Source organism: Lactuca saligna, chromosome 9 (assembly GCF_052625555.1).
Source record: "Lactuca saligna cultivar CGN05327 chromosome 9, ASM5262555v1, whole genome shotgun sequence".
NCBI classification, from domain to species: domain Eukaryota; kingdom Viridiplantae; phylum Streptophyta; class Magnoliopsida; order Asterales; family Asteraceae; genus Lactuca; species Lactuca saligna.
This window is the reverse complement of record NC_136425.1, coordinates 1,429,692-1,455,636: the sequence shown is the minus strand read 5'-3', so window position 1 is coordinate 1,455,636 and position 25,945 is coordinate 1,429,692. Positions and strand designations below refer to the sequence as shown.

Genomic DNA, 25,945 nt, shown 5'->3' with positions numbered 1-25,945 from the left:
TCACACACACAAGGTCAATAAGGCTTCCTTTCTCTCTCAAAACATTCCAGCTCTCAAAGGTTTCTCTCTAAGGGTTGGGTGAGCACAAATGACGGCCATAAGGCCCTTTAAATAGGCCGCAAACCCCAGAAATTAGGGTTTCACCACACAGCATGGACTCGTCGAGTCCGGACGCGAACCCGTGCCCAAATCCGTGATCCTACTCGGCGAGTCTGGGCTCCAACTCACCGAGTCCACTCACAATTTCCATAATTAAGTCCAAAATAAATACCTGAAAATTCCGGGTTGTTACAATATATATATATATATATATATATATATATATATATATATATATATATATATATATATATATATGCCATTCCACTATAAGCCACCCATCCTATCTAAAAACTAATTTTAGTATTTATTTGAAGAAATAACTTATAAAGTCAAAAAGAGATAAAAAAAAATGAAAAAAGTGTAATTTCACATTGAAATTTAAGACCTAAAGAAGTAATAAATCAAGCTAATCATGTACTAAATTGTCTAAAGGTTGTGCTAAAATGATACATGTATGTAGTACATATTGTTTCTTTTCTTTTCTTTTCATTAAGCCATGAATGGTTAACTCAAAACCTTAACACAACGTTAATAAATGAAAAAAAAGTATACAGGTTCATACCTTAAAAGACATCCATCTAACATACATGAATATAGAAAATTATTCTAAAAAAATATACATATCAAAATAGTTTATAGAACAATTTCATTTACAAAAGCAGATACACCTATAAAAACATTACTACAATCTCTAAAATAATCGATATAGTGGCTAGCTATATTTTCTGTATTTTTAAGGAGTAAAAGTTCAAACCTAAACCAAGATTGTAGGTTGTTATAAGCCAGTTTGAATTAACTTATTGAAAGTTATATGTAAAATCAGAGAAACTTATATGTTAAACCAAGAAAGAAGATGATGATACTAATGGTTATGGATTCTTAAAATACGTATAACCCAGTTGATGCTTCCAATAACTCATTCTTCCCCTTCTCGCTCTGTAACGGGCTCTATAAATTGAAATTTATATGAAGAGGATACCCAAATATTGTGGGGAAATAACCAAAACCACTTATCGAAACCTGCAACATGTTGTTATTAATCACATGTTTATAGCAATGAAAACCTGTAGAAACTTAATCACATATAAAAGAATCATTCGTCGTAGTTCACCGACATCGATTGACATGAGAGAAAACAACGGTGTTAGATACATGGACACTAAGGTCTTATTCGAAACAGAAAATACATCCTTGATTTCTTGAACCACATTTGATGCTATTTTTTCATTTCGTGTATATTATGAAGGGTATTTTAAGAAATTGACTTTGGAAGGGACTTATTAGATGGGCGTGCACTATTTCATTAGATAAGACGAAGATAACAAGTTAATATCAAAATTGAGTAAATTACACGAATGGTCTTTGTGGTTTGGGGCAACTTGCACGTTTGGTCTCTAGTTGTTTTTTATTTAAATCAGAAGGTCCCTACTATACCTGTTTGTTGCACGTTTGATCAATGTTTGATCTAAAAAAACTATTATGCCCTTATTAATTTATTTTATAATTAATTTTATGATTTACATTTTTATTTTATAATTATTTATTATTTATATATTAATGAACTAAAAAAAATATCATCCCTAAAACCTAAACCCACCACCGGTTACCTGTTTTCGTTTTTTGGAGACATCTTCCTCTTGTCGGTCACCAACATCACCACAACACCCCCATCGAGTAAAACATCATGAATTGGAGTCACTACTACCATTGATGACGTGAATCAAATGCGATAACACCACCATCGTTGCATTCCCTTGTTTATTTAGACCGTGTTCGAAGTCACTGCCACCAAAAATTGTTTTCTGAAATCGGTATGTTCTATTGTAATTGATTTTCAACAGGTTGATTCATTAACCAAGTTGAACGGTCATTTGAAATCCGAGTTGAGTCGGTCTGAATGGCTAAAAGCTTGTTGCAGTAAGAGATAAATGGGGTGGCTGAAAAAGTAGGGATGTAGGAAATTGAGAAGGGATTAGTTTCTGTTGTTGTGACTGGGCAGGTGAATCAACTGACGGAGGAGAAACTTGAGAGTTTGAGGGATATAATCGAGAGCTTGGAGGGTGATATGAAAAGGGATTTGGAGGAAAAGAGTGAGACTGAGAAATCGAAGAGTGAGAAAGAATTTGAGATTAGGTTTCACGATTTCTCTTGCCAGTGACCACTGGACTACCAACGATACTCCTTTTCACACCTCTATTCTCAAGGTTTCACATATGGGTTGCAAAAATCAAGGTTTTCAAGGATTTGAATATATTTCATTTTGATTTTCTTTTTGATCTTGAGGTTTGATTTGATTTTAGTTTTGATCGTGAGGTTTGATTTGATTATAACAGTTCTTTGTTTTTCTTTTTTGATTGCAGGAGGTAAGGACGATAGAGAATGAGAGAAAGGGTGGGAATCTAACTAGCGAGAAAAACTGAAGGGAGAGGAGGGAAGTGTTTTGGACTTTTGGTTGTTAACTCCGGCTAGCACCATCGAGCATTAAAGTCTAGTGTCAGTGTGTGTACGTTTTTATAATCCAACAAGAAAATAATATATTTAAAATAAAAGAGCGGAATGGGAAATGGTATGGTGGATGGGTCCATGTAGTATATATAAATACATAAACAAATAGGGTAAATTACACCATTCGTCCCTCGTATACATGCCAAAAAGCGTGTTTAGTCCCTATTTTCAAAAATTAACTTGGACCGTCCCTCATTTGTTTAAAAGTTGCACACTCCATCCCTGATACGTGGTTTTGTTACAAATCTAGTCCATATAAGATCTGAAATGACCATAATGCCCTTTATTTATTTATTTTCTAATTATTTTTGATTTATATAGTATTATTAATTATAAATTATATTTAGAAAAAAAAATTAACGGCCCTTCCCCTTATTTATCTTTTCTCTCATTAAACCTCACCCTCATATTCTAGGATTCCGACAAGCCATCAAACCCTCAGCCTCCAACATTCCGGCGATGTTCAGTTAAACAATTTCCGACATATGTGGAGGTAGTTTCCAACGATTGGGTCGATGGGAAGGAGAAAGGTTCTGGTGTCTAGATCATCTTTTCCCACCTCCATACTCCATCTGATGAACACCCTTCTAGCAACACCAAGAACACCCCATCACAAATTTATGTTTCCGATGAGAGGCAAAGAGGAGATCGGAAGAAACGGGTGAAGGTTTAGTCTTCGAATGATGCCCTTCTCAATTGTTTCACTGAGCAGCTTATCCCTATTTCTTCGTTTCCCCTTCTTCATCCTTCCTAAATCGATTTTGATTTTGTGTTTCTGGTTGATTTGGTTTCGATGGATTCTTCTGGAAACACGCATATATGAATTTTTACCAAATCTGGAAAAATCACCACCATGGATTTCCCTCTCCTGTTAAAGAACTATGATGGTTCATCACATGATATCGGGAATAAATTATGGCTTGGTACATACGAATTCTCGAAACTCGATTTCCTGTCAAGTAATTTAACAAATCAAATAAAGCTATGGCCAGTTGGGTATATTCTTTTGTTAAAGCTTTATGAAGAGAGCAACCCCGACATGTACGACATTGACAAATCTAGAAAAATCACCACCATGGATGTCCTGATCGATTTTGTTTCAATGGATTCTTCGTAGGGTGGGTAATATATGGAGAATATGGTGGCCATAGTCGAATCTTGTTGCAGGTTTTAAGGGTTAGAGATGATAGTGATGATGGCAGAGTTGGTGAAGGTGGCGGTGATGGGGTTTTCGTTGGCATAGGGATCGAGTGAGAAAGAAGGAGACGAAGGCAGAAGAAATTATATGTTTTATTCGATAGGAAGAAATGGAAGGGGGAAGGGTGAGGGTATTTTTTTTGTTTATTCTTATTTTTTAATAAAAAAAATATATAAATAAAAGAAAATGAAAAAAAAGACATTATTAAGGGCAAAATAGTCATTTTATGTCAATAGGGATGAAACGTGCAAGTCTAAAAGAAACGAGGGACGGTCCGAGTTAATTTTTGAAAATAGGAACTAAACACGCTTTTTGGCATATGGACGATGAACGATTGGTGTAATTTACCCAAACAAATAACAAAAATGAAAAAAATTATTAAGGACACTATTTTTTTTTGAAGTATGTCATAGACCAAACACGCAATAAAAATCTACTATAATAAATGAAGGTTTTTTGCCACATGTTCACTTCTCATTCATTTGGACACATGTCATTTTCTAGATTTTTAAAATTTTTTATTTTCCACTTGTTATTTTATTGTATTTTTCATTTTATTAAATTAAAATTTCACATTTAATGTGTAAGGTAATATATATGTAAAGTATTTATTATAAAGAGTTTATATATGTAATGTATTCAATATATTAAAGTCTTATTAATTCAAACTTTTCAAATTATTAATTTGTTTTTTTTAATTAAACTCATGTAATACATGAGTCTCACACCTAATATATATTAGTGTACATCCGAGTTAAAAAATACAAATAAAAAGAAAGATTAGACACGTAGATTATCTCAAACAATAGTGACGATTAGCATGATTTACTCTATCAAAATTCATCGTCGTGATTTATTTCGTGGATGGAACAGATTTGGTAGGATTAAAATGATTTATTTGTTCATAACTATAAATGTTATTTATTGCGTAATGAGATGTTATTAGTCAACTAAATATCATGAATATTAATTCCATATCAGATAAAATATTGTTTATAAAAATATTATATATGCCAGCGATGAAATGCAAGGATGAAAGCTTTGTCTGAGGTCAAAGCTGGCACTTGCTTTACATTTATAACCCCCCTTCTCTCTCTCACTCACACATCTTCAATCTCTCTCTCTCCCTCTCCATAATCTCATCTTCTCTGAGATATGACGAATTTACGCAGTGAAGATTCTTAATGATTCATCACTACGTATCAACAACAAACATGGTTTCATCTCCCTCTCATGGCTGTATTGAAAAGAAGCACTGGTGGCTTACTAATAAAAAGGTACTTCAAATTGTTCATCCTATTGATAATGGACGATTTTGATCGATTTGTTCCTATGTATTCATTATGTGTTTTCGATGCGTTTTTAGATTGTTGATATGTATGTGAAAGATGCAAGATCATTGATTGCTTCTCAAGAACAGAGCAACATTGCGTCTGCTCTAAACTTGCTTGATGCTGCTCTTGCTTTATCACCGCGGTTTGAAATGGCTTTGGAGCTGAAAGCCACGGCTCTCCTTCATCTGAGAAGGTTCAAGGAAGTTGCAGATATGCTTCAGGACTACATACCCAGCCTTAGTCTGAAAACGGCCTCCGACGATTCATCCGTTTCGTCTTCATCATCTGACAACAACTCGCAACCGCTCTCCAGAGAACGAGTCAAGCTTTTGTCTGCGCCTACTCGCTCCGAGCAATCCTTCAAGTGCTTCTCTGTCTCCGACTTGAAGAAGAGGGTCATGGCTGGCATCGGCAAAAATCGCGATAAAGAAGGTCAATGGAGGTATGCTCGTCTCTTCTCTGTGGCAATGTTAGCTTGAAATTCAACAACTTTTGTGTGTGGAATCTGTTTGTAGCGCGTTCTGATTGAGCCTGTCTTACGATTCAATTCAGGTACTTGGTTCTAGGTCAAGCATGTTGCCACCTAGGATTAATGGAGGATGCGATAGCACTTCTCCAGACCGGAAAACGCCTTGCCTCCGCCGCATTCCGCCGTGAAAGTGTCTGTTGGTCAGATGACAGTTTCACCTCGTCCGCCGTGACATTCACCTTCGGCAACCAGCCACAGACGCCTCCAAGGGCAGAATCGGAGAGTATCTGCAACCTAGTAAGTCACATCAAGCTCCTCCTGCGGCGGAAGACCGCAGCAATTGCCGCTGCGGAGGCCGGTCTTCACAGCGAAGCCATCAGGCACTTCTCGAAAATCGTTGATGGTCGACGCGGAGCCCCTCAGGGCTTCCTGGCGGAATGTTTCATGCACCGTGCCTCCGCTTACAGGTCATCGGGTCGAATAGCTGAGGCCATAGCGGATTGTAATCGGACGTTAGCGTTAGATCCTAGTTGTATCGAAGCCCTAAGCACCAGGGCTTCCCTATTCGAAACCATCCGTTGTCTCCCTGATTCGCTTCACGACCTTGAGCACCTGAAACTGCTTTACAATTCAATACTTCGTGATCGGAAATTACCGGGGCCGGCATGGAAGCGTCAAAATGTTGGATATGGAGAAATCCCCGGGAAGCTGTGTTCGATCGCAGTAAAAATCCAAGAACAGAAACAAAGGGTCGGTTCAGGAGAATTAGGGAACGTGGATTACTATGCTTTGATGGGATTGAGACGTGGTTGTTCCAGATCCGAATTGGAGAGAGCCCATTTGTTGCTTACCCTACGACACAAACCAGATAAATCCACAAGTTTCATCGATAGGTGTCAGTTTGCAGACGAACGCGACATTGATTCAATAAAAGATCGGGCAAAAATGTCTGCTTTATTGTTGTTCAGATTGATTCAAAGAGGGTATACAAATCTGATGAGACTAGTTTTGGATGAAGAAGCCTCCGAGAAGCAAAGGAAGAAGAGCTGTGCAGCAAATGATGTTCAACTTCATCAGCAGCAGCATTCAATATCATCGTCTAAACCAAAATCTGTTAATGTTAAAATGGTGAAGCGGAGTCATCATCATCAAGTTGAAAACAAAAATAATGCGTTTCAAGGTGTGTTCTGTAGAGACCTTGCTGTGGTTGGCAATCTGTTGTCTCAAGCAGGGTTTAATCGTCCTATTCCCCTCAAATATGAGGCTTTAAGCTGTTAGTTTTTTAATAAATCAAAAATGAATTTTGATGATCATCACAATTTACAAACAAGAATGACAGAGGATGAATGGTGGTGTACAAATGTTGGGGTGGGGGTTTTTGTGTTTCTGGTCATATGTTTTCCATTTCACCCCTCAATACTCTCTTTCTTTCCCATGTACAAAATTATATAATTTGAGCAGCCCAATTTACTATCACCATATCCACAGTAACCTATGTTAATTCTCATCTCATCTCATCTGTCTGCTTTTACAATTATTGAACAAGAGAGAGAGAGAGGAAATATTATTTGCGGGTCAGAATATATTAATCCAACCCAATCTATATTTGTATTTAGGTTGACAAGTTACGAGTTAATGGGTTAGAAATATCAGCACAACCCAACCCACATTACCTGTTTAGCTATGAAGGTATGCGGGTTCTCATGTAGATTTCACTGACACTAGTTGTTTAGGGATAAAGCGATGAGTGGTGGTGGGCCGGTGGGGCACAGGTGTACCGGTGGTTTGTGGCTTTGCACCATTGGGTTGGTGGTGTGTGACACCAATGGAGGTGGTATCAGTGAGTAAGGGGTGATAATAAAGTCTGGTCTTTTTGAATAACAAGGAATTTCTTTTTGATGAAGTATGGGACGTTGCAATGTTCGTAAGTCATAATTTATAAATAAATATTTTTCTTAAAAAAATTATAATATATGTTGACGAGTTGATCTACGAACTCAAACACATAACTGATATACCCTTCATAATCAATTTGAATAAAAAGATTCACAAGAAGCAATCACATTCGACATCAAATAGCTAACTTAATATTCGAAGATAAGACACATTCGAGAGGGGGTAATCTCAACGTTCATATGATAACTTTCTATAAATATTTGTCTAATGCCTTCATTATACTATTAACCACTATACATGTTACCACTAAAAAAATGAAAAAAAGGAATAACAACAAAACAGATCAAGGTGCTATCCCTACTAACTTTGTCCCATCTTTAATAAAACATGCAAAGTAAGTAAAAATTATTGAAGTACCCTTCACCACAACCATAGAAAACTAAGAGCAAATTAATCACACAAACGAGTAGCATGAATTAATCTAAACATTCACCTTGTCCTCATGGTGAATGAAAATGATGTTTATCACCTTACATATATCTCCTATTTGTTAGTGATTTTGTATCATCAATGTGTATTTAAGTGTAATGGATTGACTTGTTAACAAAAATTCAATCTTCATGAATATTAAATAGTACTTAATCATTTTGGTCATCGTTTTTTCCAGGTACAACAACATTCACGAAATTCATAACAACCATATTTTCTGTTCTTACTCTCAATTCTGAGTCTTATCCGATTAAAGATTGGGAGTACCACCCAAATACTTTAATCTGAAAGTGAAACCACAATTCTCAGGAATTTCCAAGCCTTTCTATACCCCAATTTCTTACACTATTTGCTCTATTTTATCTGATGCGAGAGAAGTCTTTGTCTTAATGACATATACTCCAAATAATATGTCATTGCGTTCATAAGGGTAGTAACATCAATAATGATACCCATAGTCTTACCATTCTCCACAAGAATCACCAGCGAGGATAATACTTGGAACCAGGCACCTCTCATAGTTTCTTTACTACCCTAACAACACACTTAAATATGGGTAGGACTTCACCAAGTTTCTTCCTTATGACCTTGTTACACAAGGCTTCCTTTTCCAGTCCAAAATTGCCAATGACCTTTCTACATAATTCAGACACTCATTGACCTGAATGTCGTCTAATGGAACCACTGATGTATCATCTACCAAGCTCGGAGGTGAAAGACATTGAAAGTGCTATGAATCTAGCGAAACTCCTGTGGTAAATCCAATCGGTAGGTTTTATTGCCCACCCTGGCCACGACTCGAAATAGTCCGATGAATCTAGGGCCCAACTTGTTGGATATATGTGCCCAAGAATCATTGAGTGATATTGCTAATAATATATGATCAGATAGGGTCACACCTTAATGACATTGACATATTTTGTAAATTTATTATTAATATGATTATTAATAAATAATATCAAATCTTGTATATAATTAGGGAATAATTATTGTTTTGTGAAAATAATAATTAAAAGAGACTATAACTAGTTATTATATCATATAATATGATTTAATAAGTCATGTACACAGTTTTGTATACTTTGGTTAACCATGATCAAATTTGTGAGTTTGTATACCATGGTCAATAAAGTAACAAACACATTTTGTCTCTTATGAGACCATACTCACACAACTTTTAAGAGGTAGGGAGGTTGCTTGTCAACCTATATACCTTATCTCCCATGCCTCTCTTTGTAGAGTATTTTTTTTTTGAATAAAATAAGAGGTAGCATTTATGCATACATGAGATATATAAGAAAGTGTTTTTCTCAAAAGTTTCTAATTTTTTAGTCTTAATGTTCTCTCATTTTAGAAGAACTCGTAGCCTCCTTCTTAGTCCCCTCCTCTTTCTCTTTTGATGCTAGTTTGGTGAATTAAAGCTCCATTGAGTTGTGTCATTTAGTACATAGTCGAGTTAAGTGCTTAAATGCTTAATACACTCAAGAATATAAGAAGGAACTAGAATTCCAAGTGTCATGTCTTGATGGCAGATACTTGTAGAGAAAATCACACACTTTGATTTTTCTATGTTCATTAACACATTCTCTAATCAGCTAGATCCTATTGAAATCCTTTACGTTTTCTTCTTGTTAAATTGTTTTTTTAATCTCAACAATCCAAAGAATATTTTATAAATAGTTAAAAGTGATATATTGTATAATAATTATTATAAATTGGTTAATAATGTTAAATTAATGCAAAAACTAAATTCTAATAATAAATTAACTTAACTAAAATATTAAAATATCATATTTTACTTCTATTTATAAAATTATGACTTTAGCTTTTTAAAATATTATAGTTAACTTATTAGTTTAGATATGTTGTTGTATGTGAGCAATTGTCTTTTTAACGTCTCAAATTTTGTATAATTTTTGATTTTATGCAAAAAGATAAATTATTAATTTCATTATAATGTTAAACAGTTAACTTAAATCAAAATTTCAGTTATACTTGAAAAAATAGAAAGACTATTCTATAAATTGTTAAAAGTTATAAATGATAGTGTTAAACCTAAATTATAATCCTAAATTAACAAAAAAAACCATGAAACTATTTTTTATAATCATTAAGAATTTTCAAATAAGTTGATTAAATATAACTTACACTACGAATAGTTAAAAGTAATATTATATAAAAAATTATAAAGTTATCTTTAAAAACGAAAATAATTTTTGTTGTTTTAAATAATCACAATAAAAGAAACTAACAATATTCATCAAATAAATTTAAAAAAATTTCAATTTTTGAAATTAAACTAAAATAATTAAGAGTTTCCAAATACGTTTTTTAAAATAACTTACAACAACAATAGTTAAAGGTAATATTATATACAAAAATTATATTGTTACCTTTAAAACAAAATAATGTTTGATATTTTAAATAATTACAATCATAAAAATTAAACTCTTGAGTGAACAAATGTTTTAAATTAATTAATCATAATAAAAACTGTAAATGTCATTAAACAATATATTATATTTAATTTTATTCATTAGTAATCCGCAAGTAGAGATCATTGAGATAATTAGGATTACAGTATTTTAAAAGATGTCTACATTATCATATAATTCAAAACAAACAATGTTTATACTAATTTATTATAAGATTTATTAAATGAAAACTAACACCAATGTCATTGATATATTTAAAATATATATATTTATAAAGATTTCAAATATATTATTACTGCGCAACGCGCGGGTATCCGTTATATATATATATATATATATTAAATGAGTGGGAGTTGGTGATGACCGATGAATTATGTGAATTGAATTGAATGCCGTCACCCCGGAAAGTGTGTAAAGAAATTAAGAAAGTGGATGGATGGGCAGAGCCAGAGCTTTTGCATTTTTGTGTATCCATGATTTCCTTTTTTTTTTAATTAGCTTCTCACTTTTATCCTCTTTTTCTTTTTTTGTTTCTGCTACTCTTTCACAGTTTATAGATTTTAGATTTTACTTCACTTGCTTATATTACAACAAAACAGGGCGACTATTTAATTAGTAAATGTACGAAACAAGTCTCACAAAAAGAGCCAAAGTAACCATTTTTACTTAGTTTAGGTGGTTTCTCAAGGAGATGACCATTTTCCGGACATCCATTCCTTTGAAACAAGGGATGACCTTACGAAATAGAAAAAAACCAACTTGGTTTTTGTCCATTTTTTAAGATACCATGGTTATCCGTTATATCTACCATTAAAAGATTGAGATACTTATAATTTGTAACATGGTTATCCGTTATATCTACCACTAAAAGATTAAGATACTCATAAGTCACAACTATATCCCTCTTATTGTTTGATTATTAAAATAATATATATAATTAAATTGTAAAGAGATGGAGAAAGATAGAAAGAGAGAGAAAAAATTGTTTGAGTGTGGTGGTCCGTCCTACTCATCATATCCGACTATGAAAGTTATCTATCACTAGCCACCACTAAAAATAAAAACTATATTGTTTTGAAATTTCAAATGTCCTATTTTATGCATTGAAAAAATGGTTATCAACTTCAAAAAAACATATTTATCAAAAGCCAACTTATAGGTAATTATTTATAATTTTTTTTCAGAAAACAATATAATTTCAACTAATAAAAATATTTTAAAAATTATATAGGATATCTAAATGATAAACTATAGTATCTTTTTAACGAATCCCTCATTTCTTAGGATTTCATGAGATTTAAAAAATTACTGTCACAACCTCTTTAGATTTTATTTTTACTTTTTGCATCTTCTTTATCATCTTATACGTTTGAAAAGTATCAAAATGCCGAAAAAATATGTCATACATATGATCATTATTATTTATTTTTGTTGAAAATGGTGATCTAGCATATGGAAAAATGTTTGATTGTTTATATTTTATATTCATAGATATTGTGGAGGATTGTTTGGTTAAATCGATGAGTACAAATATTCCTTTGGTTGTGTCGTGTTGTGGTTGTGGCATCAATTCTTATGGAGAGGTGAAACTTAATTTATCAAAACTTTTTATAGTTTTTGGGTGGTTGGGTTCATTGTATACAATCGTGTGACGTCGGCAATTTTGTAACTTGCTTTTACCTCTCGTAAAACGGGATTTCATTTTCTTTAAAATATATATTTGAACTTTTTGAAACAAAAGTTAGTTATTTTAGTGAAAATTTGTCTAACATAAATGTATGATTAATACCCAAGTTATACTTTCATGCGTATAAGCTAATCTATCATTGTATTTATTACAATATAATGTTTGATAAAAGTTATTGATCGACTAATAAGTTTTTTAAATATGCATTTATCCTTTCTCTCCCGAAAAAGAAAATTATCAATTATGAGAAGTAAAATCTTTCCTATTTTTTTGATTGACCTCCTCATTTTTTTGATACTATACAGAAGGTCAAAAGTGCTTCAACCGAATTCGATTGAAGAAGAACCGAATCATGCTCTGTAGGATTTGAACATACGACATCGGGTTTTGGAGACCCACGTTCTACCGAAATGAGCTAAGAGTGTTTTCTTATCATAAAAGTGGGTAGATGAGTAGTCAAGTAGAGGAGAGCGATTGGAGGTGGAGAAGAACATTCTCAACTCTTGGCTTTCTTAAAATTTTTGGAAGCTTTCTTTTGTAGTGAACAACCTGATTGTTAGAGGTGGATTATATCTCCTCATAGTATGTTCACACTTAGTGACACAAGGAGATGAATATATGGTATAATTTTGCCGAATGTTAATGCTCAAACTCAATGGAATCCTTATGTTCCTAGGAAGGTAAACATTCATATTTAATGTGTCTTTTTGGATCATATTCATACTAAGGGAAATATGGAACTTTGCGGTATGGATATCTCCATTGGTATTGTGCCCGTTGTACTCTTTGGAAGTTGTGCAGTTAAGCATTTATTTGTGAAGTGACTGTTAGAATTTGGAATGAGATTTTTAATTGGTTAGATATTGCACCTATGAGTGTTTTGTTGGTTAGGATATATTTTCGTGACCGTGAAAAAGAAGAAGAAGGTGATCGAACTTGTGTTTTTCACAAACGTATGAGTGATTTGGAGATTTCAAAATGTTATGATATATGATATAGAAAGATTAGAAAAAAAATATTATTATTGATTATATTAAGGATTTTTTTTTTTTTTGATTTTTAAATCTTAACAGGAAACTGAGTTTCGATTTTAATGGTCAAACCTGAAAAGTCATATTCAAAGTCAAATTCGGAACTCAAATCACCAATGATACGAATATAAAAGTTCAATACATATCGATTGAAGGCAAACAGACAACAAGCTGCGCCGCTAGCCCTTTCTGGATGGCAAAACCAATTCTTTTGAAAACAACATTTGTGGATCTAGGAGATATGACATTAGAATGCATGACCCGTTGGACTCTATTAAGGAGCTCCACCGCCTCTGGTGCGAGAAAACCAAATGTATCAAATTCAAAAGGAACAAACACATGTTGATTTTCTCTACATGCATTCTCGTGCTTTACCACTTTGCACGCAACGACTTTCAAAGCGGCATGCCCAGCTGCAAAACCCCCGCTCCCCAAACTAACGAGAGGAGAGACCCCAGTAAGATCCACGCACGCATGCTTCCCTCTTATCTATCCAAAGACCAAAATGTCAGCCGATCTAAGTGTGGACCTGCCATCCTGCGGGTCCGTCAAAAATTTCACTGGCGCTTCTTTCTTCATAGAAATACCAGCACTCCGACAAACATCAAAGAGAACATCCCGAACCACATCATGTCTATACTTGAAACCAGGGAGCTCTCTACAATGAATCGCGTGTTCCCCAAAGGTATCCAAACATGCCTTGCGACAAACTGGGCATATCTCGTCAATTGGGAATATGGGAATCATGAGGCGGTAAAGAAGGATAGTTCGGTACTCCAAAAGAGACATATGATGGTTGAGACCATCAATAGGGATAGTTAGTAGAAAATCCTGAGCATGAGGCACCCGCAGACACTCAAAGACTGCTTTCTGTCTGACAGTCATGTCGAAGTCGACTTCCATATCTTGGACGATTTTGCTAAAAAGGGCACACGCCAAAGCTTTTTGGGTTTAGGGGGGTCGGTGTCCTTATTAGTGATACCGCTACAGTTAAATCCTGGAATCGTATCGCGAAGACGAGTCATAGCACATAGGTGATCCGAGTCCATGCCACATATGCCACTGTCATGTAAGATGTGGTCTTGTAATGCCCAAGATTGGGCCCTCGAGGCTACAAATGCGTAGGAGGAAACCTCGTAGGCCGAGTACAAACCCAAACCACTTAAACGAATAGGTAAGGAAGCCAAGCGCCACTGAATGTCTCCAAAGAAGGGGCCTCCACATACCACCATATCCTCGATAGACCTGCGCAATCCTTTATCAAAGAATAACGTTGCCTCTTCTATGTGTAACGGCTGGCATGTCCTTAAACCAAAGAAAAGTTTTGCAATGCCCATACATGATCGAAGCAAAAGGAGCTCCCTCTACGGGTCACATAGTTGTGGAAGAAGGCCCATCAAATCAACAACATTGACCGCTCTCTTCATGGCCAACCCACTAATAAACCCCGCGTCTCTACTAATAGCCCCCTAAGGAGCGTCACCCCCAAAGAAGTTCTTCCTATATCCGTTGGGAATAAATCGGCACGAAGCTTTCTACCATCACATGAGGGCCAAAAAATCTCCGTTTTCTTGATGTTTAACTCAAGACCCAAACCTGGACCATGCAACCGAATTATGTTCGACACTCTATCCACCTCCTCTAAATCCCCAATGACAGTCCCATCATCTATATACCAAGTATGGAGAAAGAGCTTACAATTGTCTCTAATCTTGTGCACAAGCGGGTGCAAAAGGAGGGCAAAAAGAAGAGGGCCCAATGGGGTCACCTTGCTGCACCCCAGTGGCCGACCATATATACTAGTCTCCGATATAAAGTCTCGGTGCTTGCCCGTACAAGAAATTCACTCACAAAGAAATGGAAGGGCTCATCTTCTTAAATTGAGTTGTCTGGTTAATTAACCCAATTAATGCTTTGTGATCATGGAACTCGTTGTTGGTGTTTGTTTTAATTGAATGTTTTCCTTTTTCTAAATGATAATCTTTCTTATAGGTTTGAATGGAGCGAATTTGTGTTTGCATGTTTGGTTCACAAAGGCACCAGGATCTTAGATATTAACTTAATATGTTTTTTTATTTTTTAAAGTAATCTAAATAAATGTGGTAATAGCATTTGTTAACGTATGATTAATCAATTTGGTAGAGGCTTTGACTTTTAGATTGAGGTCCTGAATTCCAATCCGCATTTTGTACTAACTTCTAATCACTAAGCAACCTATATATATATATATATATATATATATATATATATATATATATATATATATATATATATATATATATATATATATATATATACTCATAAAATATTCAATAGACTTTATAATATATACTGGTACTGCATGATTATTATGAAGTATGAGATTACCAAGTTAATAAATACTAGTCGTTTTAAAAACGTCTTTTGTTGGTAATACATTGGGTTCACTTACGCCTTATGGTTACCGTACTATATAAGTAGGTCACGAATGATTAATATAGTCCTAAAATGATAATTTTATTAGTTTTTTTTTTCTAAAATTCTATTTATTATTATTATTTTCCTCATACTTTTCCATAATCAAATCATGAAACAAATTTCATAGGTTATTCAATACTTAGGTAGTTTAGCCTTCCATTAGGCTAATACAAACAAAATTATAAATTATGAACAATATAAATTAGATAAGAGACTTATAAATTATAAGACTCTCAATAGAATGTTGGTACTCCAAACTTCAATTATTTATTACAAACAAAGAAGGGTTTTTATAAGAGAAATAGAAGGGAGGTCAGAAAACTCTCCCTTAAAATGAAACATACAATTTCTTATATAAATGCGGAATTCAAACCAAAATTAAAACTAATTTAAACACTTACTATAGAGGCCTTATCATATGGCCGACTAAATTATATCTCTGATAAAATGATTCCATCTAGTATGCTAATGGAGAGCATTATAATAGTAAAGTTTAATTATTAGACTTTACTTTTCTTCTAATAGGGTGTATTGTGATGTTGATCATTTATCTTTTGAAAGATTATTTCTGAGTAAATTTTCTGATGATATCAAACATATAATCAAGGGGAATTGTCTCCTCCATTTGAGATTCACCAGCAAAGCATTGAAACTGATTCTCATCTTTAGTTGAAATCATTGAGTTGTCTGATTTTGTAGATTTGGGTTGATCAAAATTTTGATCAAGTCTTCTTTGACTCGTGCAAGATATGCTTTAATCATATCTTGTTTAGATGGAACCTTATAATTCTTGGCTTTTAAATTCTCTTCTATTTTTTTAAAAAGATTGTCTTGATCGTTATCTTTATTAGAGAATTCCTTTATATTGTTGAATTTTTTGTTTGATATTATCAACAGTTTGTTTGGAATTTAATCCCTTTGTTTATGGATCTTTCCGTAACATTTTTTTGCCAGAATTTGGTGAGATATAACCTTTGTAATGAAATGAATTTATTTGGACTATAATCCACTTGAGGAATCATTTCCATATCCATGGTATAGAAAATACAATAAAGAAATGTAAAGAAGATATGACATATGTTCCACCCTTGGTTTGGATTGAAGCCTCTTTATATTTAGGAGAGATTGAGATCCATTCAGCATATAATTGTCTAAATGGATCATCAGGAAGAATATCAATACTTGGACCATATGATATTCACTATTTTGGTCAAAAATCGACTGATGAGATATCAACCAAAGTGTATGAGATGCTGTGGAGTTGTAAGTGAAGTTATTAGCGAAATTAGAACAAGATTACACAAGAGATTTACAAGGAAAGCCCTTCATCCTTGCTAGGATTTCTAACATAAAACCTTGGGAGGTGATAATGATCACCTGCCTTAATGATTTTATTGATTGAAGGGAAAATGTAATGAATACGAGTACAAGTGTTAGTATACTGCCAAAAACTTGTGTGTTGTGTGATTAATACAAGTGATATATATAGTCTAAAGCTAATAATAAGAACTCCGAAAATTCTAGGATCCTCTAAGATTAGCTTATAACCGTTTCTTGACTTGGTCCTCCAGGTCTTTGGCATGGTTGTGATGACTATTCATTAAGAATATGACTTTGACTAGTTATTTCTGCACATGTGAGAAAGACAAGAATATATAGCCGTTATAAATATTAAAAAATATCAATTAGGATCCTAGAGTATATTTGGGATCCTGAGATTCGAAGATCCTGAGTTCTTGAGGATCCTTAGACTTAAGGATCTCATAGCAGTTTGGAGATCCTAACCCTAACAATCCCCCGCAAATTACTCATGAAAAATATTTTGGAGTTAGTTTGCCAAAATTCAAAGGGATAATTTAAAAATAATTGAAAAGATAAGTTAATGGGTAGGTTAAATTTTGAATTCCAACGGTTAGAATTCTAGCCGTTTGGAATGGGTCACATCAACCTTTTACTCCTTTGAACTTTCTATATAAATAGGACTTCCTTGTGACAACCCGAATCTTTTTCTGTCACCGTTAGACAATTTCTGTTAAATAAATTATGTATTTTATTTAAGTCCCGTTTAAATTCCTATGATTTGGAAAACCATTCAGTTTTATGATAAAATTTTATATATGAGTTGGACCCAAAATCGCACGTAAGACCCGAGATTTCCCCGAGAAAGTTAACAGTTCAAGCCTGATCGGTGTTCACGACCGTGAATCCGATCACGACCGTAAACCCGATTACGGTTGTGAACCCAATCACGGTTGGACCCTACCACTGACCATACTCCCAGCCTATATATACGTGACTCCTACCCTCATTTATATTTTGCTGGCTGCGAACACCCTTTCACTCTCTAAAAATCATCACCCGAAAACACAAGAAAACGTAAGATTTCTCTTCATCTATCACTCTATTCGCCTTGGAACTCATTTTGGAGCGTCAAAACATTTATTTTTTTTATTAAGATCGAACATTGTTGTTCTTGAATTCACGACTGTGAACCCTTCGAATCCTCATAAGTCTGGCCATGAACCATTCAAACTTTCAAAGACCATGAACCAATCAAGGGCAGTGACCAGTTCACGACCGTAAACAGTTCACGACCATAAATAGTTCACAGCCGTAGTCCCCTTCACGACCACAAACCATCCCAAAACCGTGAACCGTGGCTGAAAACCCGCTTGGTCCGATTTAATCGAGTTTTGGTAATATTCCTTAACCGAAAGCAAGTGTTTTTCTAACACTATATCTAACGAAATCTCTAATTTAGATGCATATTATGTATTTATTTGTTATTAGGATTCCGTTAACTGCCGCATACATCAACTCGAGGGTCTTCATTTCCAGTGTCACTGTCCAACGCTTTCGCACAACAAACAGTGAATTCATACCCCTATGCTTTTATCATTTCTAACGTTTTCAGGGTGAGAATACAAGCCAAACACAAATGATTTTGTGAATTTATACAAAAAGATTTCAACACACTTAAAACTGATGCAAATATTATAATTATACAGTTTCCACATCTTTATAAAATATATAGATATTTTATCCCTTTTGTAACATGTTGTGCATAAGGGACGTTTTCAACTTATAAGCATAATTGCTTAGTTTTTTCGACCAATCCATAAATCAAGTACGTAACATACATACAAATTATAATATGTATAGTTTGGGAATTTAATACACGGTTTTACATATACGGGCACACACAGTATTATAAGTATACAGTTGTAGGGAACGAAAGCATTCTGTTTATACACTTATCTGTTATTTATAAAAAGGATTTCGAATTATTACTTGTAAAGTCGTTAATATAGTTTGAGTGACACATCTTTGGGTACTTATACATGTACTAGTGGAAGACTACCCTTATGAACTAGAGTCTCCTCGAGGGAGAGCGTGAGTTTGTGTATATATCTATACGGGACTGAGTATCCCGCACCTTGCTACTAGCTACAGTAGGACCGATAGGTCTACGGGTGACAAAGTCATTAAGGATATTGGCGTTCGATTCACATCGTATCATTCAGTATGGTCATAAAACTCACAAAGAGATATCAACGATATATTTACGTAGTAATATACTTTTCATGAACGATACGTTAATAACATATGTATGGAAAATACATGGTTTTATTCAGAGTTTCACCTTAAGTAGTAGAATATACTATTCATGTTAGTGGTAGCCAGGTTTTTCAACACAAAACATACTATACATACTATGGTAGCCAGGGTTTTCAAACAAAATTCAGTAACAAACATACATGTTAGAAAATGTTGGATTTTCTTGGAAACATACAAACTTTTTCATTGATTCATTAACAGGTTTTCAGTTCAAAAACATGCTTATGAACTCACCAACTTAAATGCTGATCCACTCTTTCAAAATAACTTGTATTCTTAAGAAATCAGTAGACAGGTACTCCCGCAGCTTTTAAGAAGACAGAGCATATAGAGTCACGTCTTTATATTTTGCTACTGTTGATGTATATGAATATAAATTAAACAGATGTAAATACCTTTTATGTATTCAATGTGATGGTTGTGTTTACTTTGATTACTATGATGCAATTGTTGTGATACTACACATGACGTCCTCCACCCCCAAGCGTTTCCGCCGTTTCGATTTGGGGGGTGTGACATTCCTGTAACTCAGTTTTGCCTTACTCTTTTAGCTCCCACTTTTGACATTTATTGAATATTACTAGAAGGTACTTTTCTCATTTTACTTTCTCGTTTTATTTAATCTCAATCGTGGGTAAAAAAATCTACTCGATCTTGTGGAACCATCATTGCCATACCTGATGATGATTTCATAGATCAAAAGATTTTGTCCTACGAGGAAACTTGCACTTTTCCGACGACGGCATTGAGATGTTGAATATGTCTAAAACTTTTCCTATTGGCACCATTTTTAGGACCTTTGATGCTAAGATCCAACCCGATTTCATTTCTTCTACCTGGGTTTGTCTTCTCGAGTACCCTTTCACCCTTGGGATTTCCTATCCTTTCTCCAGAATTTTTTCTGAGTTCTTCGAGATCATAAAGATCTCATATATCCAATTTATGCCAACAATATGGATGATCCTCTATTGTATCGATCATTTGAACAATTCTATGGATCTTTCCATCGATCTGAATGCATTAGCTCACGTTTACGATCTCACAACTTTTGGAAACTCCTGCTTTTAGTTGAAGGTCAAAGCCGATAGATTTCCCCTTGTATTTAAGTTCAAGCACAATGAAGGTGCTTGGAAAGGGAAATATTTATTTGTCAGACATGACTCCATTCCCAATGGGAATCTTTTACCTCAATCTTGCGTTAGAAATGATAGGATTCTACATTTCTGTTAGGAGGATCCCAGATTTCACTTCTCTTATCTTTTTTGGTGTTTTTGCAGCCGTTAACTTCGACAAGCAATTTCCTCCTATTGAAGATACAGAGAACAAAATAAAAGCGTTCTTCACTTTGTTTGAATCAGAAAGGTCTTTCAAGCTTAACCAACTCGATCTTCAAGAGAGCTCATCTAACACCACCTCCATGTCGAAAGGTAAAAATACAAACTTTTCCTTTGTTATTTTCATATGAGGGGTCCTGGCTTATTTTTCGGTTCAAGATCCAAAAGCACTCGTTATGGCGGTCATTTTACCATTGCAGATTTGGATACAACGATGTCTAGTGGTTAGATGGTGGTGAAGAAAAAGAAGAATTTTCCCTCCATTCCTACTATGAGAGCCGCTATAGATTTGACTGTGAAAACTCCATGGTCTCAAAAAAGAAAGACTTCTGAGGTTGTGGATATGTGCCTTGAGAACCTCAGTATCAAGGATTCCCTCGGGATATTGACTTCCTTTTCTCAAGATGTGAATTAATTTAATTATATAGTTATTTTTATTTACCTGTCCTCTCCTTTACCTTTATTGGAGTTATACTTATTTCAAGTTTCTGTTCATGTTTCTCGGTTCACCACCGATCTTAGGATCTGTGCTGAAATAGCTGAACATGCTTTGAAGGAAAAAGAGAAGCTCTGGAAGGCAACTAATGAGGATCTTCTTCGGAGGGTGGAGATGCTGAGCAAACAAAAGGCTGAGAAGGAGGAAGAGAATATCTTGGAGATCGTGGGGGTTATTGCCAACACAAAGACAAGTGCTACGGTGGCTATTTAGGAGGCCAAGATCAAGATAGAGGAGGTTCTTGAGAACCCAGGATCTTGGAATATAGTTGGATGATGCGTGGAATTAGCCAAAATAACTGGCAAGCCTGCCACTGCTACTGAGGATACTATGTCGAATCCTGCAGAGGAGGAGAAGGGAAAGGATGCAACCGATAATGACCAGGTTAAGGTCTAGGCTTGCAAAAAATTAGTTTGAGTAGATTTTTGGTTTCGTCAATAATATAAAACGATTAACTTTTTGTTGGGTTGGTGCACATCCCATTTTAATTTAATGGTTGTAGTTTTCTTTCATATTCCTTTCTTGATTATCTTGCATAACTATTATGGTACTATGATCCTTAAATAACTAGGATCCTAAAATCTTGGTTCTAGCGAACAATCCTAAGGCATAACTCTCTTAGTAAATAAAGTAACCCTTTTAAACTCAAAGACTTAAGTTTTGATAAGCAAATAATTACTATTTGGGATCCTAAAAAGTTTAAGATCCTCATACTTTATTTAGATTTTTTCAAAAATAAGAATAGATGAAACCTGATGATCATAGGAAAATTTTGAAGTCATGAATTCCCTACCTTCGTATGATCTTGATGTTATCATGTGAAAAGATCTTTGCTTTAGAAGCTTGTTAGGAAGGATCTTCATTTGTCTTTATCTTGTCAAATTTCATGAAAGATCCTTAACTTTAGCTTGAGGAAAGTCTTTGCATGATAACGTTATGAATTCTTGTTTATTTTTTGGGTCCATCTTCATCTAATGTCATGGCAAGTTTCCGGAATTAATCCAAAATTAAGGTAACATGTTAATTTTACAATCTTTGGTGAATTATGGGGAATAATCCCAAACGTATGACCAAAATGTTATAAGCCTAATGTATTTTTCCGGGGAGGATACCAACTTACGAATCATGTAAATGTTATAAAAGTTAGAAATTTTCTTGGGAAGATCCCAACTTAAGATAACATGTAACTGTTATAAACCTTAGGAATTTTCCGGGGTAGATCCCAACTTAAGATAACATGTAAATGTTATAAACCTTAGGGACTTTCTAGGGAACATCCCAACTTAAGATAACATATAAATATTATAAACCTTAGATTCAAACTTTAGGATCTTAACTTATGTTAAAAAAAGAGGGTTGCCAAGTCACTATGGCGTGAAATGACCCCCTTGTTCACATCCCATAATTAGATATTGTGCGTCCAAGTGAGGTGTGTAAACCTTAACTCGTGTGAAAGAGGTAATTAACTCTTTAAACCTTATACGGGATTAAGTATCATTATTCGTAGGAGAGATGATAAGTATCTATTCTTAGGAGATTCATACCGTGAATCGTCGGATGTTTTCAGTCACGGGGTTCTTGCATGCCAGCTGTCCTTTCGATATCAGGATCTCTATACATACATCTGTCAAAATCCTTGGAGGCCAGGATCCTTAAGTGTCAGAATCCTTAGAATCTAGGATCCTTTAGCGTTTGGATCCTTAAATGTTAGTATCCTTAGAGGTTAGGATCCTTGAGCATCCAGATCCTTTAGTCTCTACATGCAGCAAACGTTAGCTAGGGGTGGGCGTTAGCCTAGCTAATGCCCCTCCGATGCTTAAGTTAGTATTGATATTTGAAGAAAACAAATAATGAAAAATAAAGGATAGAATGAGTACCTTGAGCGTATCAGGAGATAACCAGTTTTACTTACATGAAATAGGTTTTGAAATATATAGCATTCTAGGATCTTGGCAGAATATTTCCATCTAGGGTGGCTAACCAATATGCCCCCTTTCTTGCTTCAGCATCTATGCGATATGGCCCTTTCCACTTAGGTGCCAATTTACCTGCACTAGGATCCTTGGTATTTTGGAATGTTTTCCTTAGTACCAAGTCTCCTATTTGGAATCTTCAGACGGTTATATATTTATTTTCCGCCTCGGTGATCCTCTGTTGATAAGCAGTAATACGGATCTTGGCAAGATCCCTAATTTCATCTATAGCGTCAAGATCCACGACTAGGATCCTATTGTTGTCCTTTTGGTTTTGGAGTAGGTATCTTGCTGTGGCGATCACCACTTCAGTAGGGATCATTGCTTCTGTTCCAAACACTAATGACTATGGGGTTTGGCCCATAGCTACCTTGGAAGTGGTTCTATTTTCCCATAATATGAAAGGAATTTCTTCAGCCAATCTTTCTTTCTTCTCATCCAACCTTTTCTTCAAATGGTTGACTATGATTTTATTGTTGAATTCTTCTTGGCCATTGGCTTGAGGGTGGATAGGAGTAGACATCACCATCTTGATTCCCCAACTTGTGCAAAAGTCCTTCATCCTTTTTCTTATGAATTGGGATCCATTGTTACATATAATTTCGGTGGGAATCCTAAACCTGGTTAAGATGTTACGTTTGATGAAGGATAGTACCGTTTTGTCTCTTACTTGGATGTATGCTTTGACTTATATCTGTTTTGAGAAGTAGTCAGTCATTCCTAGCATGAAGACTTTTCTTCCAAGGGCTACTGACAGTTTACCTACTATATCCATTCCCCATTTCATAAATGGCCAATGAGAAATGATGGCATGTAGAGGTTCTGCTGGTTGATGCAGGATATTGTTGTATCTCTCACAGGCATCGCATTTCTGGGCATGAAGGAAGAAGTCTTTTTTCATGGTTGGCCAGTAGTATCGAGTCCTTAATACCTTGGAACATAAGGATCTACCCCCAGTGTGGTTGCTGAACTCTCCTTCGTGAATATCCTTTCGTACATCTGCATCTTCGTGATCTTCCAAGCACTTGAGGTATGGTCAGCTATAGGTTTTTTTTGTACAACTTACCTTGGATTATAAAAAACCTTTAGCTTAATCCTTCTTGGATACAATTCTTATTAGTTTTCCATAAGTATATTCTTCGTAAGGAATAATAGAATTAGAATATCTTAATTGTTTTCTAACTCTATCAACAAATAAATTTGGTAATCCATCAATAAATTTTGATTTCCAATATACACTATTACAATCTCTTAATTCCATAACTCTACTTAGAAAAGTATCTTTATACCATCTAAAAGATGTAAGTGTTCTACACCTTAGTCCATTTAATAATGATATAATATTTTCTGAATTATATAACCATCTTCCTGTAGAAGGTGCAATTATGTTTACCATTAGAGTATAAACTGCCTTTAAGATAGCAATTCCATCTTTAATTTTTACTGTATTTAATATTAGTTGTTGATCTTGGATACTCAAATAACTATCCCACCATCCTTTTAATTGACTTGTAAATCCATGTATTAGCATTTTAACAACTTTTTTATCATCATTTCCGACATTTCTAGCAATTGTGCTATACATCATCATTCTATGTGTCATACTGTATATTTCTCTTTTTGTATAACCATCTAAATTCCATTCATAAATATTTTTTCCTTATAAGTATTATTTAATATATATTCTTCTTCTTCATGAAGAACATCCCATGGAGTTGGCTTAGGGTAATAGTGTTGGATTAGTGTCTAAGTCCATAACTATTTTGGTATGTACTTGACCCGATGGTGCATGGTCCTTTTGGGTTGCCTTCACCAAAGCAACTTGATTGGAGAAATGAATAAAGAGAAAGAGGATAATATGATTTATTAATATGTTATAAGAATAATATATTAAAGGAGAAATCATATTTGTTTAATTAATATTGGTCAATAATTAATTAAGAATTAGTTTTGTGATCAAATGTAATTAATTAAACTAGAGGGGCTGATTTGTAATTATGTGATAGTTACAAAATAAGGTAAGGATTATCTTATTTATATGGTGGACGAATTTAAGGTTGGAAAGCCTTAGAATTCGAGTATGATAAGGATTCAAGGATTATCTTATTGGTTGCTTAATGGATAATCAACTAGATAAGGATAATGACTGAAACCCTATCTCTACACCTATATAAACACCCCTAGGGTCATGAATTCGTGAATCCCTTCCCAAGAGGTCCTAGATACGAATTCTAACCTCTCACCTCTCTCTTTATACCTTCTCCATTTGCTTATGGTGTTTGTGAGCCATTAGAGGAGTGACACTTGTGACTCTAAGCATTCCAAAGTCAATACAAGGAGATTTGGGATTGTTATTGCTACATAACAATCAAGGTATGTTCTTAAACCTAATTATATGTTAATGTCAATTTCCATATGTTAGAATTAGGGTTTATAGTCTTGGATTCAAAGCATGTACAATTGAGAAACCTAGATCCAAGCATTAGGGTTTGTATGAGCACATAGGATGTCTTATGACCAAAACCCATCAGTGGTATCAGAGCCTAGCTTGGTTTCAATTGTATTGATGCATTGTATAACTGGAAAATCATTTTTTTTGGGCTTTATGGCTGAGAAACTCGACGAGTACAACAGTGTACTCGGCGAGTAGACCTCAACTCGGCAAGTACAGTGTGGTACTCGGCGAGTTCGAGCGTCAGATAATGCTTATCTCGGGATTTCTTGCTGTTTTTGCATTTGGATAGTTACCTTATCATGTTAGATCAATATAAATCTGATTTTATGATATATATGACTATATTCTTGATCTAATTAAAGATAATTATCAATTAAAACGATAATTGTTTCCTTATAAGATAATTGATTAATTATTTTGAGTAAATTGATAAATTGTTTTGCAAGAAATCATTAAACAAATGAAA

General features: G+C 34.5%; 1 protein-coding gene across 1 annotated transcript; it reads left to right on the top strand.

The window, feature by feature from the left end:
* Positions 1 to 4,866: 4,866 nt before the first annotated feature.
* On the top strand, positions 4,867 to 7,081 carry LOC145015418 (uncharacterized). Its single transcript, XM_078973890.1, has 3 exons — positions 4,867 to 5,082; positions 5,172 to 5,581; positions 5,692 to 7,081. Exons 1-3 carry the CDS (start codon positions 4,990 to 4,992, stop codon positions 6,884 to 6,886), a joined length of 1,698 nt encoding a protein of 565 aa, XP_078830016.1. The 5' UTR covers positions 4,867 to 4,989; the 3' UTR covers positions 6,887 to 7,081.
* Positions 7,082 to 25,945: the final 18,864 nt, after the last annotated feature.